The sequence below is a fragment of the Primulina tabacum genome, chromosome 3, assembly GCF_025594145.1.
Source record: "Primulina tabacum isolate GXHZ01 chromosome 3, ASM2559414v2, whole genome shotgun sequence".
In the NCBI taxonomy this organism is placed as follows: domain Eukaryota; kingdom Viridiplantae; phylum Streptophyta; class Magnoliopsida; order Lamiales; family Gesneriaceae; genus Primulina; species Primulina tabacum.
The window spans coordinates 12,145,082-12,165,358 of NC_134552.1; the positions used below are offsets into that span (position 1 = coordinate 12,145,082).

General features: G+C 36.6%; 3 protein-coding genes and 1 pseudogene across 4 annotated transcripts; 2 read left to right on the top strand and 2 right to left on the bottom strand.

Annotated features, from left to right (window-relative positions):
- Window positions 1-104: 104 nt before the first annotated feature.
- Window positions 105-3,076, bottom strand: LOC142540399 (zinc finger CCCH domain-containing protein 29-like). Its single transcript, XM_075646523.1, has 2 exons — window positions 2,926-3,076; window positions 105-2,375 (listed from the first exon to the last, which is right to left on the bottom strand). The coding sequence occupies exon 2, from the start codon at window positions 2,368-2,370 to the stop codon at window positions 382-384; it is 1,989 nt and encodes a 662-aa protein (XP_075502638.1). The 5' UTR covers window positions 2,371-2,375; window positions 2,926-3,076; the 3' UTR covers window positions 105-381.
- A 1,652-nt stretch (window positions 3,077-4,728) lies between these two features.
- Window positions 4,729-8,861, top strand: LOC142540400 (uncharacterized). 2 transcript variants are annotated; one of them, XM_075646526.1, is made up of 6 exons: window positions 4,729-5,132; window positions 6,600-6,728; window positions 6,848-6,971; window positions 7,046-7,127; window positions 8,169-8,268; window positions 8,341-8,861. In XM_075646526.1, the coding sequence occupies exons 1-6, from the start codon at window positions 4,800-4,802 to the stop codon at window positions 8,479-8,481; spliced, it is 909 nt and encodes a 302-aa protein (XP_075502641.1). In that variant the 5' UTR covers window positions 4,729-4,799; the 3' UTR covers window positions 8,482-8,861. The 2 variants fall into 2 exon arrangements, with proteins under 2 accessions (XP_075502641.1, XP_075502640.1); XM_075646525.1 differs by having other exon boundaries at window positions 4,734-5,132; window positions 8,115-8,268; window positions 8,341-8,858.
- A 2,469-nt stretch (window positions 8,862-11,330) lies between these two features.
- Window positions 11,331-13,982, top strand: LOC142540401 (putative serine/threonine-protein kinase-like protein CCR3). Its single transcript, XM_075646527.1, has one exon. It carries the CDS (start codon window positions 11,424-11,426, stop codon window positions 13,791-13,793), a length of 2,370 nt encoding a protein of 789 aa, XP_075502642.1. The 5' UTR covers window positions 11,331-11,423; the 3' UTR covers window positions 13,794-13,982.
- Window positions 13,983-15,031: 1,049 nt separating this feature from the next.
- LOC142540402 (phosphoinositide phospholipase C 2-like) lies at window positions 15,032-19,961 on the bottom strand (annotated as a pseudogene).
- Window positions 19,962-20,277: the final 316 nt, after the last annotated feature.

The following is a 20,277-nucleotide window of genomic DNA, read 5'->3' on the forward strand; positions in this document are numbered from 1 at the left end:
AAGGTGAGTTAAAAAAAATAAATTCACTTTATCAGAGCAAGCGTAATAGTAAAATTACAAAATGACATAAATAATAATTTTATTCGACAACGGATGTCAGCAACTCACAGGAGTAGAAACTCTCACTCATAAATTCACCAAATGCTTATACTAATAACACGCGCACCTTGAAAATGGAGGAATTACACAACTTTTTTTCATCAATCGATTCTTGAATAGAAGGATTACATAGTAAAATATTAAACTATTGCGGAAAAAATTAATTAACAAATTTGTTTCTTCGATTTCCTGCAAGATTCTAATCCAAAAAATATGGTGTATCAATAAAAATCTCAAAGAATATCATCACAAGTATAGGTCAGCCACGAGCAAGAAACCAGATTAAGCGACCATCTGTTCCTGCTCCATGTACAATTGATCGATCCAACTCGGTGCCATTTCGTGAATTCCACCGTGCAGGCTTTGCTCCGTACCATGATGTCCGATGCCACCAGATGGGGTGTCCTTCACCAAGTAATTAACCCAAGAAACATCCGGCTCGTCGACAATACAAGGAGCCATGGACGCAGATGCATTGGCATTATTGCTTCGAAAACCAAAAGAAGCCGACTTTTTAAGCTTATTCATTTCGTCATCGTTAAAACCCCAGTTCACCTTCCCATCTGGTGAGTTCCAATCTGAAAACATTGATGGCATTGGACTTGGAGAATTAGCAGAACTGGAAAGGCTGGATCCGTAGCCAACTCCAGTACCACGGTCAATGAAGCTTTGGCTGCGTTTGGAGAAGGCGTTGGCTCTTGAATTCATGACTGCCGCAGCGACAGCAGCAGAGGAATCAAAACCATATGATGGGGGCTGTTTTCTTGCTGGTGCTGATGAGAAGTTTGAAGGGTAACTGGCTCGGAGTTGGTTTGTGGTATGGTGAATCTGATGATTGATAGGAGAATTCTTGGGTGAGAGACCCTGTAATTGAGATAATAATGAAGGGTCCGACGACCCAAATATGTCATCTAAATTCGTGGATTTTAAATTGCTGATTCTTGGATATGGGGAAGACAGGCTCGCCATCTCCTCAACTAATTGCTGGCGCTGGTTCTGCGCATGGATTTTCTCCAATTCCACCTCCAAATCTGCATCTCGTGCACAAAAAGTAGTTTTGAGTCGGCTACCGGGGAGCTGCAGGGCAGGTGGGGTTATAAGGTTCACCTTGTTCTGCCACATGTTTCCGCCCATTGGAGACGAACAAGTAACTGAGGGTGACATGGGTGGTGTTGAAGTACTAGACAGCATCAAAGAGGACGAACCAAGTGACAAAGGGCTCAATGAAATCATGTCCATTGAATTCATTGACACAGAATTCGGAGAAGGCATAGCAGAACCGGTGGCAGCATACAAAGGACGAAGCTCTTCAGGTTTGTGAGCGAAGAAGCACACTTTTCGTGCGCAGCCTGTCTCATCCTTGCAGAGACGTGTCCTGTATTGAGCGGGATGAAGCCAAGATTCAAAAACACCATGAGCATATTCGCAAGAATCTCCCTTCGCACAACTTCCCTTCTTGAACTCGGGACACGGGACACAAGTGTAGTGATGCTTCCTCAAATCACGCCTCCTCGCATTCTCCCCAGGGTGGACAAAAGGGCACTCCGTCCAGTCGTGAGAATAAGCCCTCGAGCAAGGCTTCACCTTGAAACTATACATCCTGAACTCATCACTTCCGTAGATCCCATTGTTGATATCCGGCAACGACACATCAACAGGATACTCTTTCTTCTCACCCCCTTCTTTAACACGAGGCATCTCACTCCCTTCTTCCTCCTCATCACCTGACTCGATTTTGATCCCTTTCAACAACATTTCCAAGATTCTCCTCTTAGAATTGCTCGAAAACTTAACACATGGAGCAATCAAATCACACGGTTTCTTCCCATAGGCATCAATAGAATTGATATCCCCAGAGACACCGATCAAGAACTTGACAACCTCAACCGAGGCCCACGAACCACCGGCAGCAGCACAATGGAGTGGCGTAGCCCCATCCGAGCCACACGCTCTGTTGACATCAACTTTTCCAGTTCCAACAATATACTTCAAAACCTCTAGACTTCCGTACAAAGAAGCAATCATCATCGGGGTTCTCTCTTCATACCTCATCTTCGTTGTACCAAAACTTCTGCCATACCAATCGCTTATTTCATTCACATCAGAACACATCTCTTCTATTTCATACATAAAGCCAGCCAAATCATCAGTAGCCGCCAATTCCAGTAAGTTTGCACTTTTTTTACACGAAACCCTTATCTTATTTTCTTGAAATTTGGCCTCCATTTCCAATTCAGAAGGGGAAAGCTTACACTTTGAACCGGTGCACATCAAACCTGAAACAACCAAGAACAAATAAAATTTGAGACTCAAGAATGAATTGATAAAACCACAAACTCCTCATCCCCTTGCTTATCTGTAAATATTGACAAAATCATTCATAATATTTATTTATTCCAATTCCAACTATTATAAGTTGTCCTAACCGGAATCTCATAGGCTAAACAATTGTTTCCTTACAAATCAATGGAATCATTCCACCATACGGCCAGCCTGTCGTTAGATTCTCTCTCTCAACCATGGAAACGTTATTAAACAAATAACAGATGTAGCGAGAAAAAAACATGGCTTACAAAAAACAAACCACATCATCAAAATTAACACCAAACATATTTCGAAGAAAAAAACAAAGAAAAGCCATCTAAAATTCCAGAATTTATTTTTTAAAGAAAGCATGCGAAAAATAACCCATTATTCAAATTCCATATCTCAATACTACTTACAAACAGCTCACTAAACATGACAAGCCCCTTGCAAGAAACCAAAAAAGAGGGGAAAAAAACCATTAAAGATCGAGTCTTTAGATGTTAAAAAACCATAACTTACACTGAATAGACAGATGCGTCGATGAATGGATAGTTGAAATTACAAAGACTCCCGATAATTTGAAAGAATTTTTCGAGGTAAGTAATGTTAGAATCTAATCTTGTGAAAGATCTCGAGTCTTTGGAGAAGTATATATACATGTATATATATATATATGACGAGGAAGGGAGGAGGAAGTTGTGACTTTTCTTCTCACCTCTTTCTTTAACTTTTTTTATTTTTTCCATTACAGTCAAATTCAATATTCGAAAGGTGGAATCCACCTCACGCCATTTTTGTTTCTTACTGGTTCCATTTTGAATCAACCCAGTGAAATCCATTGGAGATTCAAATGAAATGCAAACTCAAATGCTAAATCAAATGAGGAAATAATGGAATATATCAAACCGCCATAGTCCTCTGTCAGCGTCTCTTGTGGGCCTCTGATACTAACGCGTCTGTGCTAGTTGAGATATAATATATATATATATATATATTATATTTATATGTTATTTTCCTTAAAAAAAATCACAATTCATTGTTTGATTTTATACCAAGTTGCAACTTTTTTAATGGGCATTCGTGGAAATGGTGGAATAGGGATCTCGAAAGAGAAAATCCAAATACATAAATAGTATGTTCAAGTAGAGACAAAATAGCATATTTTTTCCCTGTCGGATTATAACCAACATAATAATATCAGCCAAAACAAAAGAAGAGAAATCATATAAACAAAAGTTACACATTGTCTCTAAATTCTTGAACGCTGATATTTTTTTTATTTTTTATTTTTCCATGTAACAAATTTAAAAAAATACTAAGTTTTTACATGATTTCTTATATCAATCAAATGATAATGACATAAAAGAGTTATACTTCATAATGTACAACATAAGATAATATGCTTTGGTCATCCTTTATCGATCATGTGACTTGGAACTAGTTGTGTGTGTGTGTGCGGTCTCTCAGTATTTGGGCTTTTGGCAGATTGGGCTAAAACTAATGAGCCAGTTTTGAATATTCCAAATGCAAAACGCGTGATTTTGGGTTGTGGAAACATCGAGGCCCACGCGCACGTACGCCCAACTTTCGATTCATAACGTTTTCAATATTATCTATGTTACGATTATATAGTCTTTATTTTTTTCGTTTGTCTAGCAAATATAGTTCAGTTTTTACATTTAGTTGTATTTTTTTTTTTGTTTTACCTAATATGCTCTTAATCACTAAGTTCCAGAAAATATAAAAAAAAAATTTAATAAATATATTAATTTTATCGGGCTCAATTTGAATTCAATGAAAACCCCAAAAAAATTGGAGCTTTAACCAGGTTATTCAATGAAAACAATAGCCGGACTCGTTCCCTTTCTATATCTCTTGATACCATATATGATTGTCCAATATGTGGTAAGAATGATTGGATAGATTTCAAATTCTTTTTTATATTCTATTATTCTTCAGTGCTTATCTTGAGAAACTTTCAAAAATCTGATCAACTTTTTATGTCTTTTTTTATTCACGCAATTTTTTATAAGACTCTCTCATGTGTCAATTTTATAAGACTGGATATTTCATTTTAAAAAAAGCATGTTTGCAATTTTTCGTTGTGGCAATATACATAGACTTTTTCAAGTCTAAATCACATATCATATCCGTTATGTAAAACCATCCAACATAAATTTGTTATTCACAAAGCACTTGCACATTCTGAAATTACCTATGAGATATATGAACACTGAAAATTGATGCAACTGTTGGACAATGTTCTTTTAATGGATTAGAAAGAAATCGATTAATAACACCAAAAGTACAAGTGATATATGATCTCATATATACGAGAACAGAAATTAAATCCGGTGGGCGCTGTAACACGAATCTCGCAAATATCACCGTCCATGATATTGTATATGGCGGAGCTGGCGGGGGCTACTGAAGTCTACGCGCCTAGGACGATACAGACGTGGAGGACGTTGCTGAACTGTATGGCCTTTTTCTTCCAGATATTCAGTCAGATCCTGCGTGGTACGCCGTCATTTTCGCAGGTCTTGTTTTACGTTGGCCTACGTCATGGCTCGTTACTCTCTTCTGCGCCACACGCGCCGGCGCAATTCAAGCGTATTCCGGCGATGGAGCTTTCGGAATATGAAGCAGAGGTGGAAGAGGGACCTTCGTTGCAATCCACCGCTTCTGTGAGACTGTTTGATGCTCCGCCTTTGAGGAAGTTGAAGGTAATATTTTATCTCAAACTCGATTTAATTTGAATTATGCGGGAAGGATTGAAATAAGACAAATAAGGTGCGCGAGATTGCTTAAATACTTGCTTTATTTGAGTAAAAGTGAGAAAAATGTGGCCTATGGTTGACTTGCGGGTAGAGGTTCGAGCTAACAGTGCTGCTGTCTGATTTGGTTCAATTCAATGTGTTTGTTGTGATTTTAATGTTAGAAAAAGACAAAAGAGTTGGATTGAAGCAAGTGGAATTCATGTTCGAGAACAGATAATTAATGCTTTTGCTTGGTTTCTCTCTTTTTGGTGAAGTTTAGTCTTTTTTCGGAAATAGGCTACTACTTCGATTGTTCATCTTCCAACTCTGGAAAAGTTGGAGTTGGTATTTAATCGTTATGTTTCTTAGATTTCTGCTATCTTATTCAAGAAAAGGGGTAAGACCACGTTCTTTTCACAGTTGATGTGGGAAAAAAGGGATCGTACTTGGTATTGTTATCTTCCTTAAAACAAAACTAATCCAAGCATTGCAAGATGGATGAACATGCTAGCTAGTGCATGGATGGATAGTCTTGACGGAAATGTATTTGTTAATGCATAGTGGTGATGATTTATGTGGCTAGAGTGCTAGACCAACTCAGGGATATCCACTGGTACAATATGCTTTTTGTCTTCTGTCCTATGAATACTGTTTTGCATGTTAGACAGGTGATATCATGTGCATGGTATCTGTTGGATGTAAAATGTTTTTCTGTTGAAATAAGTGTTTTCTTAGGTTTCTCACATTTAAACTGATTCTCGATAGTTAAGATATAGTTGATGTGTTGCATATAGTTGCCCTGCCTCACACTGTCATCATATACAGATTTCCTCTTTCCTGTACTTATCATAGTGTGCTCAATTGGGTCTTGTATGTCTTGACAAACTTAGGTTGTCTGTCGAGGTGCATTATACAGCAACAAAGATTTTCCCACGTGCTGTGAAATTTGAGAGGCTACTGATTCTAATATTCTGCACTCTGTAGAGATCTGTGAGGCCTAGGGTATAGCGTACCATGTGCTTAGTAAATTTTGGAGAGGAGAAATTTCAGAGGATGTTAATTGTCAGGCGAGCTTATTAAATCAATTCACAGCTGCTCCATGTATGAAAATTTATCAACTTCTGAAAATAAATTAAAAATTGATCCGTGAACAGGATTTAGAGTGCTCATATGTTTCCCTCTTTTGTGCTTTAGATTAGGTAATGTTCCAGGCCTACACGGTTTTGCTGAAAAAATCGTTGAAATGACACCCGCCCCGCCCGATTAAATATATTGTGCAACAGATTTCTACAAGGTGCATAGGTCCAAAAAATATCTTTGGATACAGTTCAATTGTTTTTCCTCCAGAGTTAGGTTTTCAAAGTTTTCTTGGTGTGTAAAATGGTGATACCGGATTGAATTGCTTTTGGAAATGTGCCTGTTTACTGGATGCAGGTGGTTCTTGATTTGGATGAAACTCTAGTATGTGCATACGAGACGTCAAGTTTACCAGCTATGCTACGTAGTCAAGCCACCGAAGCTGGTTTAAAATGGTTTGAACTAGAATGTATCTCTTCTGACAAGGTGAGTTACATTTGCTATTATACTTGGACGGTTAAGCAGGAATTTTACATTTTATTATTACATTTGATATGTTTTTTACTGTTTGTGTTTTTATGTTTATATTTTGATGGGGCTCCAAGGAATTTGATGGAAAACCTAAGATCAACCACGTGACGGTATTTGAACGTCCAGGATTGAAAGAATTTCTAAGCCAACTTAGCGAATTTGCAGAACTCCACGTTTTGTTTACTGCTGGCCTTGAAGGTTTTCTGTTACCCTATGACTTTGTTTAAAATTGCAGTTTAAATAGTGTTGTATTGCATTTTTTATTATTGCAGGATATGCCAGACCTCTTGTTGATAGAATAGATGCTGACAATCGATTCAGTGGTAGACTCTATCGGCCTTCAACAATTAGCACGTAAGTGATCTGCTCCTTTTCAGTTGACCGCTGTGAATTCCTTCTGAGGTCTTCCTTATGTTTCTTATTTCTCGCCAAGAGGGTAATCATTTTGCGTTTTTTAATCTAAAATATGGCCTACGCTCTACTTTTTCATTGATGGAAATAATCGATTTACATGGTTGTGATGTGTTTGCATCTGACAAGTGAATGAAAAGAAAACTAAAGAAATAATAATGCAAAGCGTTCAAGAAATGCAAAGTGAAATTTGCCATGCTGATGAAATGCCATTTGATTTATGCTGCTTTAGCAATGTGAATTAATTTGTGGAAAATACTTGAAACAGTTGTAACTTTCAAACTCTAAAATGTGAAATAAAAATGATATCGGATACATTTTGGGGGGTAAATAACATAATGGTTGTGGATAGACCACTTTTTGATGTAATATACTCGGCTTCTGAATTATTTAAACCTACTGTTGCTCGTGCTACTGTGTTACTGTATACTAATATAACAATATAATGGGGATTCTGGCTGTCATCCTGTCTTTTGACCTGGCTTGAGTAGCTCAAGCAACGGAAATTATTGAACGTCCGCTGATTTGGCATGTCCTTAAATCTGTGTTGTAGTATGGATGATCATCAGATAGCATACACTCAGATTTTTTCTTCATTTATTTATGAGATTCGTCAGCTTCCTAAATACCACACCTTGTGTAGTTGCAAGGTGCTGGAAGGTTAATCACCGTACCCAAATACCAATCCCAGGGCATGTGCCTCATTCCACTGAAGAAGGCACATTTGAATAATAAAATATAAAAAATAATAGGAAATGATACTCATTTCTACTTTTAAATGATCTTTCCATTAACAGGTTAAGTTTGATGCGATTCCGAACATTTCATCTAACCACAGGATGGTCATTTTACTGCTGCAAATTATTTAGTTTAGTTTTCGACCATGGATTTACTGCATTCATCTCATGAACTTGTTTGCGACCACCATAGGGAATATCGTGAGCACGTAAAAGATCTATCTTGCTTATCAGAGGATTTGTGCAGAACTGTTAATGTTGACAACAACCCATTTAGCTTCTTGTTGCAACCGCTTAACGGAATTCCATGTATTCCCTTTTCCGGTGGACAACCGAAGGATGAGCAGGTACCAATATTTCTCACAGAACCTATATTTTTCTCCTCGTCCGACTAATTTTTCTACATTCTTGTTCACCAGCTTTTGGAGGTTATACTTCCACTTCTCAGGGACCTTTCTCTACAGAAGGACGTAAGACCCATTCTCTACGAAAGATTCCATATGCCTGAATGGTTCCAAAAGCATGGAATCCCGACTTCGGGTTGGCCAAACACAGGATAAAATCATCGACCTGCCCTCTTTACATAACCGTTAGTTCCTAGATCTTCATTCTTTGCCAGAACCATACGATATTGTATAGAACCATTCAGGGCAAGGCGGCAGTCATTGATGAAATTCCAAACTTGTCAAGTTCGAACGGGAGAACAAGATTCTTGTTTACAGCTATTTTTATAGATTCCATCCTCTTTGGATTTGTTTCTACATGCTTTAGAGTGTGTATACAAATAAATTATTTACACGTACATTTAACAATTGCTGTATTCCTCTGAGGTCCTCTTGTAATCGATATGTTGGATTTGAATGTTGTGATTTTGTACATAATTCAACAAATTCTGGTAACTTTTTATGGAGAAATGTCTCCCAAGTTTTGTCAGCTAGCATTTGTTTGTTGAAGTGATGCCCAAACAAAATGGTAGGCACCCGATTTAGGAACTCGGAGGTTTTTGGGTGGTAAATTGTAGATAGGTTTTTAAGAAAAATTATAAATTGATAGGCTTTTTTCCGAATGAAAATTTAAATTAAGGACCAAATTTTTTTAATATTATGTCCTTTATTTACTGTATTAAATCTTCGCCCAAAACTTTTTTAGTAAATAAATTTGACGTTAGGATCTATAATACATTCTGTCATGTAGCTAGGTTAAATTTGTGGAACAAATTTTATAAATTTTAAAATTATATTATATAAGATGTTTTTATTTGATGCAAAAATTTGTGTGAGATGGTTTCACGGGTCGTATGTTGTGAGACCGATATTTTATTTGGGTCATCCATGAAAAAGTATTATTTTTTATGTTAAGAATATTATTTTTTATTGTGAATATCGATCGGTAGGGTTGACCCGTCTCACAGATAAAGATTCGTGAGACCATCTCACCCAAGAGATCTACTCTTTATTTAAAACCGAGGAATTGGTCTTGTCCCTTCTTGATAGAAGCTTCGTGTGAGTAGATATATAAATATATTATCGGGCGAGAAATCTTGGAATTTTATAATCAAGTGATCAATAATGTAAAATCGTTTTATATTGACGGTTGGTTCCAATTAAGAGAAAATTACATCGTTGGTTCCAATTATATTGTAGAATTGAGTATTCATTCATTCATGACGAATAAATTATAGTCAATTTTAATTATATCTAAAAAAATAAATTATAGTTAATAAATATAAATATATATAAATTGAATACCTTAATTTGTACCATATCTAAACAATATGTTTTAATTATTGTGCAAAATCTCTTCGGGTTTTTCATTTTTTTTTCTAGTGCTCTCGAGAAAATTTCAAATTTTCCTATATATTTGGTTTAATATAATAATAATAAGCTCTGATTTCGAGATATAATAAATTGCTAATTAATCAAGTGTTCTTAATCTATCGGCTAGAAGAAAATAAGTTTTTGAATCACTTAATACAAGCCTTTTAAATACTATACTTGGAATATGAAGTATAGTGTTAATTTGGAAGGTTTGTTGGCTTATTTCTATTGTATTTATATTTATATTTGATTAGATATCTTTTGAGACAGACTCACGAATCTTTATCTGTGAGACGAGTCAACCCTATCGATATTTACCATAAAAAGTAATAATCTTAGCATAAAAAGTAATAATTTTTCATGAATGATTCAAATAAGAGATCTGTCTCACAAAATACGACCCGTGAGACCATCTCAAACAAGTTTTTGCTTTTATATTTATCTATAGTTTTTTTTCTCTATATTTTATTTAGAAAAATAATTTTATGTAAAAATATTTTCATTGATAACTTTTAAAAAAAAATTTATCTTCTTGTTAGTGTTTTCTTTTGTGCGTACAAGCTAGTAAAGAAACCAAACTTGTATACATTTTGAAACTCGAGTGGATATAATATACCATAAAAAAGTATTTTTCTTATTTTTGAAGTGGATCATAAAACAGATTAAAAATAATTATAAAGTCTAACTTAAAAATCCAATCCAGTCAAACTAGGAATTTTCAAATTTGGTTTTGAATAAAAAAGTTGAATGTTTTACTAATCCCACAAGGCAATGGTGACCGGCCCCCTCATTTGAAATGGACTTGGAAAATTCAAACATTAAGTTTTACTAATCCCACATTAACAAATAAATTTCATAAATTTGGAGTGAACAAGACAATTACCACTAGATAATTATGCAATTATAATATATTTTGTATGATTTTCATATGGATTTACGTGCATACCATTAATTAATAAGTGAATTAAGTTACATGAACCGAAATAAATAGATTAATCACACCATACCGTGAGTTTAATTAATTAATCATAGCTATTAAAAACTAGTTAATGCATCGCCTCTCAATCGATGGTTGCATCATTCATACGAAATATTTTAATTTTTTTTAATATAAAAATAATAATATTTAGTATTTGCAAATTCTCAATTTCCAATTAGTCGTGCTTTGAATGAATGCCAAGAGGCTCACAACTACTTGGCGGCTAAATGAGCATTATCGTGCATGCTTAATGGAATATTGAGCCATTTTTAAAGAATTATTATTAGAGTAGGTCTATTGTGAGATGGTCTCACGAGCCTTTATATGTGAGATGGGTCAATCTTACCGATATTCACAATAAAAAATAATATTTTTAGCATAAAAAGTAATATTTTTTCATATATAACCCAAATAAAAGACTTGTCTCATAAAATACGACCCATGAGACCGTCTCACACAAGTTTTTGTCTTATTATTAATATTAATAAATACTTTTTAATTATCATTTTAATATTTCCCCCTATTAAATTAAATTAAAGTAAATTAAATATGCTTCCAACTCCTCCTAAATTTATTGTTTTTTAATGAAAAATTTATCGTTTTTTCAGTTGGTCTATTTTTCGTCGACCCTTTCTCTCTCTAGTGCATTTCCTATTCTCTCTCTACAAATGAGGGAGCTTTTGCTCTCTCAGATAACGTACCTTCCATGAATTCTTCATTTTCACCGGTCGTCGCCGCCGTATTTCTCCTATTTGGTGCCGTATCCCTTCTGCCGCCATTAGCCAAAGCCCTAGGAGGCTCTAGCTCCACACTCGCAGCAGTGTACGGTTCCACCACCACTATCTGCAGCATAGTGGCGCAGCAACCTGTCCAACAAATTCAATGCTGGCGGGACGGCCTACTTCTCCCGCCCATCCTCCCCACCACCTCATTCGAAGGAGTCGCCGGTGGTCGGGACACCCTTTGCGGCGTTCTCTCCGGCGGCCTCAGACTCCTGTGCTGGGACACCACCACCTTTTCCTTCAAAAGAATTTACAACAGCAACACGACTTCATTGACTTCTCTGACGATCGGTGGCACTGAAATTTGTGCGTTAACCAATGTTACTGCTCCGGAAAACGCCATTTGCTGGAGACCGTATCGCGTTCCTTCATCTGGGAATTTACGATTTAGCATGATTTCATCTGGTTATGATTTTTCTTGCGGAATTTTGGAGAATAACAATCGGGTTCTTTGCTGGGGGAACGACAACTTTTCTTCTTTTATACAATCAGAGTTTTCAAATTTATCAATAACAAATATTCAGGTTGGTGGAAGGCATGCTTGTGGCATAGATGATTCAGGATTTGTAGTTTGCAAAGGGAATAATGATACCGGTCAATTGAATGTGCCATCGGATGTCGCAAACGAGTACAGGGCACTAGCTTTAGGCGAATATCACAGCTGTGCAATCAGAAGAGGGAACAGAACAGTGATTTGTTGGGGTGGAAATGGAGAATTTTCAAGCAATATTACAGATGGAATTTCATTTGAATCCATTGTTGCAAGCTCGAATTTTTCTTGTGGATTGACAACAAGAAATTTTTCAGTAATTTGTTGGGGTATCGGTTGGCCAAATTCTTCAGGGATTGAGTTGCCTTTACAAAAGACACTTCCGTGGCCATGTGTTGAGACTTCTTGTCAATGTAATGTATATCCTGACTCTTCAGCACTTTGTTCTGGAAATGGACATATTTGTCGGCCTTGTGATGATCCCGTTTTGATTCCGGAAACCCAACCATCATTTCTTCCACCACCGCCAGTCATTATTTCTCCCCCTTCTTCCCCTTCTAGAGGGCTTAGAAGGGGTTTACTGGCTTTAGCAATAGTTGGATTGGTAGGTGGATTGGTGGGTGTTTGTACGGTGGCATATTGTTTGTGGACCGGTGTTTGTTTTGGGAAGAAAAAGATTCATAATTCTGTGCAGCCAACAATGACTGTAGCTAATGCTGCTCAACAATCTAGTAGTACTCCATCTTCAAGATCATCTACTCTTAGGCGCCAAGGATCGATTCTAATGAGGCGACAAAGGAGTGGAACATCATCAAAACAACCAGACAGGGCGGAAGAATTCTTGTTTTCAGAGCTTGTATCGGCTACCAATAATTTTGCCTTCGAGAACAAGATTGGTGGAGGGAGTTTTGGCGGTGTCTATAAAGGGAAACTCCATGATGGCCGTGAAGTTGCAATCAAAAGAGGCGATACTGATTTGAAGGAAAAGAAGTTTCAAGAGAAAGAGAGAGCATTTGAATCTGAATTGGTGTTCCTGTCACGGTTACATCACAAGCATTTGGTTGGTCTAATTGGGTATTGTGAAGAAAGGGATGAAAGACTGTTAGTTTATGAGTATATGGAGAATGGATCGCTTCATGATCATTTACATGGCAAGAGCAATGTCGTAAAGAGTAGCAGTGTCGTGAATTCTTGGAAAATGAGAATCAATATGTCACTAGACGCAGCTCGTGGCATAGAGTACCTCCACAATTACGCAGTTCCACCAATAATTCATCGAGACATCAAGTCTTCAAACATTTTGCTCGATGCAAATTTTTTAGCAAGAGTGTCTGATTTCGGATTGTCTCTAAATGGGCCAGAAAACGATCGTGAATTCAGACCGATGAAAGCAGCCGGTACCATAGGATACATTGATCCTGAATATTATGGACTCAATATATTGACAGCGAAGAGTGACGTTTATGGTCTTGGAGTCATGTTGTTAGAACTTTTGACAGGGAAGAAGGCTATATTCAAGAATGCCGAAAATGGAGGTTCGCCAATCAATTTGGTAGACTACACAGTGCCGATGATCGAGGCCGGAGAATTGGCCAAGATTTTGGACTCAAGAGTTGGTCCACCTGAGATGAACGAGTCCGAAGCTGTGGAGCTCATGGCGAACACGGCGGTGCATTGTGTGCGTTTAGAAGGCAAAGATAGACTTACAATGAGTGACGTTGTTGTGAATTTGGAAAGAGCATTGGCTCTCTGTGATAGCCGTGGCAGCTTCTCCAGTAGTCCAATGTCCATCCTCTCAGATTGAAATTTGAGAAAACACCATACTAGAAATTAATTTTTTCCTCTTATGATTTTTCATTAATTTTATTAATTTTTGTTGCTAGCCAAAATGACAGTCTAAACTTCTGTTCTGACATGAGTTTGTGTAGGCGTTTAAAATTGTACAATATAGACAGATTCATTTGATGCTCAAGATTCCGAAGGGGAAGTAGTAACTGAATAAGATATGATATTTTTGTTAAATTATGTTATTTATTAATTTATTTATTGACTGAGAAGTTATGTTAATTTCACGTGAATTTAGATGTAAGCAAAGGCTAAAACTAATAAAGTTAGAATCCATTCGGCACTCAGAAATCTAACGTATACAAGTTCTGGTCCAAGTTGAGATGGAGTATTTGTCACGTCGGGAAGGAACATAATCACTTGGGAATTGACTTTGAAATTTATCTGTTCTCATTTATTAAAGAAGATGACATTTATTTTGAAAAAAATAATAATTTATTTATCTGTCTACATTATTTTATGTCACTCATTAAAAGAAAAACACACATCGAGCAAAAAAAAATATAAATTAATATCTGCCCCGACAACGTCAGAAAACATCAAACAAATTGGTTTCATGTCCATGAAATTTAATATCGTTACTTCTATTTCTAGCACAACTATTGATACTGAATATTTAAGAGATTTTGATGTACATGTAATGACAAACAAGGAAAATCATTTTATAATCAAATATAAACAGATATCACGTCTATTAAATAATATATAGATATAAAATCCACTTTTGATATGAATTAGATAAATTTTTGGATTCTCAAACGATGAGTCATCTTTGACTTTATGTCTTTCCCTCGAGCTGAAAGAGATGCACTTAAATGAGATTCAAACTTTTCTTCTCTTCTATCTTCCTCTGATTTAATTTGTCCAACTCTTTGCCAAATTTTCAAATCATTTTGTTTTAGTCACAGTTTGTCTCCAAACCGTGTCTAAATACTTATCTTACACGTTTGTTTTACATCAACTTTCAAACTATATCACTTTGATCTATTTTCCAGCTGATTACAATTTAAATCGCATGTTTCATGAATGATATCTTTCTCTTGGCCGAAGGAAGAAGCACAAAAAACAGATTTGAAGAAACTGTGACAGAACTTGCTTTCATTAGACTAAAAACTTTCGATCTTATCGTTGTTTATTAACAAATTTCAATGCTTTCGGGAAGAACAAAAAAACATGGTGCACAATCAGTGCACAATATATATGCACGCACGCACGCGCGATCTCATGTGTGTAAATGCATTACTGGCCAATCTCAAATAAGAGATATAACAAATGCGGAAAGGAATTCGTACCTGGATCAAACAAATTCAAATCGCATAAGAAGCTTCACAGAATTGTACTCGTCCCCCTTCCGAGAATGAAGTGGAACTGCCCGAATGCCTTTTCTCAACTCCGATATGGGAAGGGATGTTTGGCCTCCAAAGTCATCCTTCTCCGATGTATCATGTTCGTGAACTTCAATACGAAGGACTGCTAGTTCAGGAACTGTTAATGGGAACTCAAACACCTCATCCCAATTTGGTATCCAGTTGTCTTCAAGAATCTTTGTTTTCTTCATGATGGAATCTGCGAGAACTCCAGCAATTCCTACCTGAGGATGAACAAATTTGACATATTCAGACCCTGTGGTGTGTTATGCATCTAAAGCACATAAAATATGATAGTAAAATAGGTTCCAATGAATGCTATTAGAATTAAGGTCATGAGTTCGATTAATGATGAATATCTAAATGGGGGCAATTCCTCGACAAGGGATTATTATACAATTGCATTTGTGGCGAGGCTCAGGGGTGAGTCAAAGTGTTTAGCAAAATAGGCCACCAAAGGGGAGCTCATCTGTAGGTCAAGACTCGAATCACAATAAAACTTTTTGAATTATATAGTTATCTCCAACTAAAAGTGGAGAGATTAGCCCTCAATCTTGTGACATCCCTCAATCTTGTGACATCTAAAGATGACATGTAAAAATTATAGGTGTTTTTTTTCCTCGTGCCTTGTTTTAGGCATCTAAACACAAGCAGAGTCATAGAGAGAATACAACCATTAAATAGGGACAAAGTCTAACGGATTGGTAGAGAATGTTAAACCAAAGAGTCAACAAGATTCATTGAATACGATTGATAGCTGATTAGCTGAAGCTGCTTCATTTGTAGAACCAGTCAAACAACAGAACTATAACTATATAGTAAGTAAAAAAAACTTGCAAAATGTATCACTCACCCTTGCATAGAAATCTGGGGGAGAATAAGCATCAAAATGTGTATGACGGAAGTCATAATACCAACCTTCACCCATATACAGAGTCACCTGTTTGACAGAAAGGATGATTGGACAAAATATGGAGTGTAAATAAAGCTTCAGTCTTTGAAGTGCTGCATGATATTTTTTAGAGAAGAAGCCTGCAGACTACCTTCAAAGTTGTTTTGATTGGCAATCTAGCATCTGGATCAAAGACCTCTCACCACGTGAGCCATCCTTCAATAAAAAATCTGGTTTTTTGATGTATCCACAGCCGCCGTTGGCTCTGAACATGCCATGCATCAACCAAAGTGCTCTTCCATACCCCTGTTCAGATACAAGTACATTTTAGACCCCGGATTAATAATGAACAAATACGCACCAAGTGAAGAAAGCCGTGATAGTGTGATTTGATTAAAAATTTCTGTGTCCTCAATTTTCTCAATCTTATAATGCTCTAACCTGCATGTTAAATGCAACCAATTGAGCCCCATGCGCCCATCCGATAATGGATTGTAATTGGATGAGTCAAAACGTATACCTTTTGGGTATATTCTCAGTAAATTCCTACGTGTAAACCTGCAGAAAACAAAGAACAAGAACACCAAGTGACATGACCCTAATCCTAATAGTGAGTGGAGATCAAAGCCTAATGGATCGAGCCAAGATTGATTCAAGTAAAAAAATAGAAGACAAGGAATCACAATGGAACCAAGCTAATGGAGCAGACTACTTGATCATGGGTAGGTTAACTTATATTAACTTATCATGTTAATTTACTTATTGTTTTCATGCTATCTTTTAGGTAGAATTTTTATGGGCAAGTCAAATGTTGTTCTATGCTATTTCATTGATAGCTTAGGGTTTACAAGCGCGCGCGCGCGCGCGCACACACACACACATATTTATGCAAATGATTTTTGTAATGATTAGACATGTACCATCGATGAAATTGCTGGTTCCTTTTTCATTTATTCCGGATATGCAAACAAATTGATCAACTATTTTAAAATCCGTTCTTATGGCATTCAAAATTCAGACTTATAGTCTTCATTCTTTGAAGGGGTGTCATCCAACAACTCAAAAACTTTAGTGAAACTCGGTTGACTCCATTAGTAAAGACTGAGAGACACATAAAACTACTTGTTGAAATGGATAGTACCATAGTAGAGAGCTGCTTGAATCTTTTTATCATTATTATTTTGTGCTGTATAATTCTTCTATACTATGTCCAGCACAATTTTAGAAACTCCCGACCTTTTTATTATCGTCTCCATTTTTTCAGAATAAGTCACTAGGAAAACAATTCTTGAAATGAGAAATTATGGAGCACACTCACCGCAAAAGATTAAAAGTAAGCTGTATCAACATACCTCACTATATCTTTTCCATAAGTTATAATGGCCTTTTCAAGCTCTTGCTCGCTCAAGCTAAGACGTCTCACTTTATCAGGATCCACCTTCAGCCACTCCTGCATTCCACCCTTTCCCTTCCCAGCATGAATAGCAATCAACCGCCTATATTCTGGTGCTACCTTTTGCTGAGACTTATGATACTCGTTATCATCTTCTTCTTCTTCATCAACATCTTCATCTAAATCATAATCCTTTTGGAGAAAGCGTAGATAATTCAAAACTAGAGAAATAGTCTGAAATCAAATGACATTAAGTGTGAACTTTAACCATATACCTTATCGTCATTGGCTTTAAAGCTTTTATCTTCTTTTCCCCAAGCTTCGGTAGCTGAATTTCTTTCATTCTTTGAGTCGCTCTTTTTTGATTCAAGAACCTTGGCTTTCAAGTACTCTTTGGGTGGTTTGGTTGATATAATAACCCTTTTCTTTAGAGATTCTGGTGTGGGAAATTGTCTTGAAGCTTTCTGGACCAGGGGAAAACAGCATCTCTCCAAATGTTTTGGTGATCATCTAGATTCCATCAACAGAAAAGTGATTATGACATTGCTGGCACTCTTTCTCTGTGATGCTATAGAGTCAATTTACATACCTCAGCCACTTTTGCCTGAAGGTCCGGGGTGAGATGGTCCTCAAGTGTTATTATGACAGGATATTCAGAGGCAGTAAAAGCATGTTCCTTGATTGATCTCAAACATTTTAGGAGTTGAACGGGGGTGGTCAATGTCCTACACGTACAAAAAATAAGGAGAAATTCTAAGAAACTGGTAGGAGAGAGAAAATGGATCAGATTGTATGACAAAGTTTGGCATAATAAATCACGAATAAGAAATTGAAACTTAACGTCATCGATAATAAATTAAAAGGACGTGCAAACAGCTGATACCTCCCATGTAGAACATCCACATCGTCTCCAGCGGAACTAGGCCATATATCCAATTCAATAACTCTCACGCCTCTATGCAATGCATTTATGATCGGAACGTCACTGCAGTCACTACTTAATTGATTCCCTGTCAGATAAGAATTGTGGCCAGTGTATATGAAGTAATGAGACAACGGAGCATTCATGTCATGATGAACCTGGAAAGAAGATAGTTTTAGAAAACTTGCATTTCCATTTAAGACCACAATCAAGGAAATGACTTATATCAAAATGTCCGGTACAGGTGTCAGGTGTGAGCCATTGAAAGGCATGAATAAAGCAAAATAACAGAAAAGCAATGCATGAATAAAGCAAAATAACAGAAAAGCAATTACACTGCTTTCTAATCAAGATATAAATACTTTTCGCTTATTGGGGAATGCCCAAACTCTTCATAACAGCATCCCAAGCTCCGGAAAGTGAAAAATATAAGAAATGTGAGTGGAAACTTCAAAACACATTTCAAGCAGAAACAATGAAATGATAAGCTAGTGGAAACAAGATGATGTCTAGACCTCATTTCCCAAAATTGCCCAGGAGCTCCTGATCTTACTCTCATGCCTTACTTTCAGGTAAAAGCAGAGCCTTTTCATCCCGAAATTGCAATAATCTTGGCAGAACGAGTGAGGTAATATCACCATTTGGCCTTAATTAAGTCCTCGGTTTTACTTTTACAAAAACTTCGAAAATAAAAACCCCACGTCTGAAATATTTATCTTCCCACGTTTAATATTTAAATACTGCTCTCGTTTAACCTCGACTATAATCTTTACTACATATAAGATATCAAACATCCAAATGAATAAATCCATTGAAATTTCAAGAATTGCAATTTTTTCAATTGTAGTTCAAATGTTAATTCTTTGTTTTTCTCTTTTGAACATATTAAACTGAAACTTAAGGGTATACTTCAGACAGAAAACGACAAATAACGTAGTAAAGTTCCTACCTTTGGTATCTTTCTTGCTGCAGGAGCAGTTTCTGGTGAGTAATTTAGCAACTGATATATCCAATTGAGGGAGAAAGTGACAATGCGCAAAAATGTTTCAAATTTTTATTTGGTGTAGAATTATGTGATAGATTTTTTGTGTTCATCTAAATTTGGGGTAATTTATTTATTTAAAAAAAAGGTGAGAAAAGTTACCCCCATTTTGAAATTGATAGGCGGATTAGCGTTCCCGAACAAGTACTTGAAGAAGGCCTCCAGATTCATCCCCCGGCGATGAAATACGTTGAAATGTCTCGTCTCATTCATTATATCCTGCGCGTCCTCCACCGTCGCGTTCTCCTCTCTCTGCACCTCAACGAGAAACCGCCGCAGATGATCCGCGCTCATCACCCCATTCTCGGAATAGTCGTAGAAAATATCCTTAATGTCCGCCGGTGCTTCTGCAGCTGCCAGACGGAACCTTCGCGAAAGCAGAAGCAGATTCTGTACGACTGCTTCGACATTAAAGAATCTTGATTAAATTGGAGCGTAGATTTCCACTGTGAATGCAAAAAAAAAAAGGAATCGATGCATTGCTTTTGTAAGGGTTAAAGCGGGGAATATATGAAGAATATTGATTTGGCGGGTAACGCAATGGATGACGTTGGATCAACATCAACAGTAGTACGAGGAATGGGATTATCTGTGTGTGTGATTGAAAATCTAATTATAACAAATAATTTATTAAAGAGTATGTATCTTGTGAGACGGTCTCACGAATTTTTATCTGTGAGACGGGTCAACTCTACTGATATTCACAATAAAAAATTATACTCTTAGCATAAAAAGTAATATTTTTTCATGGATGACTCAAATAAGATATTTGTCTCACAAAATACGATCCGTGAGACCGTCTCACACAAATTTTTGTTTTTATTGGA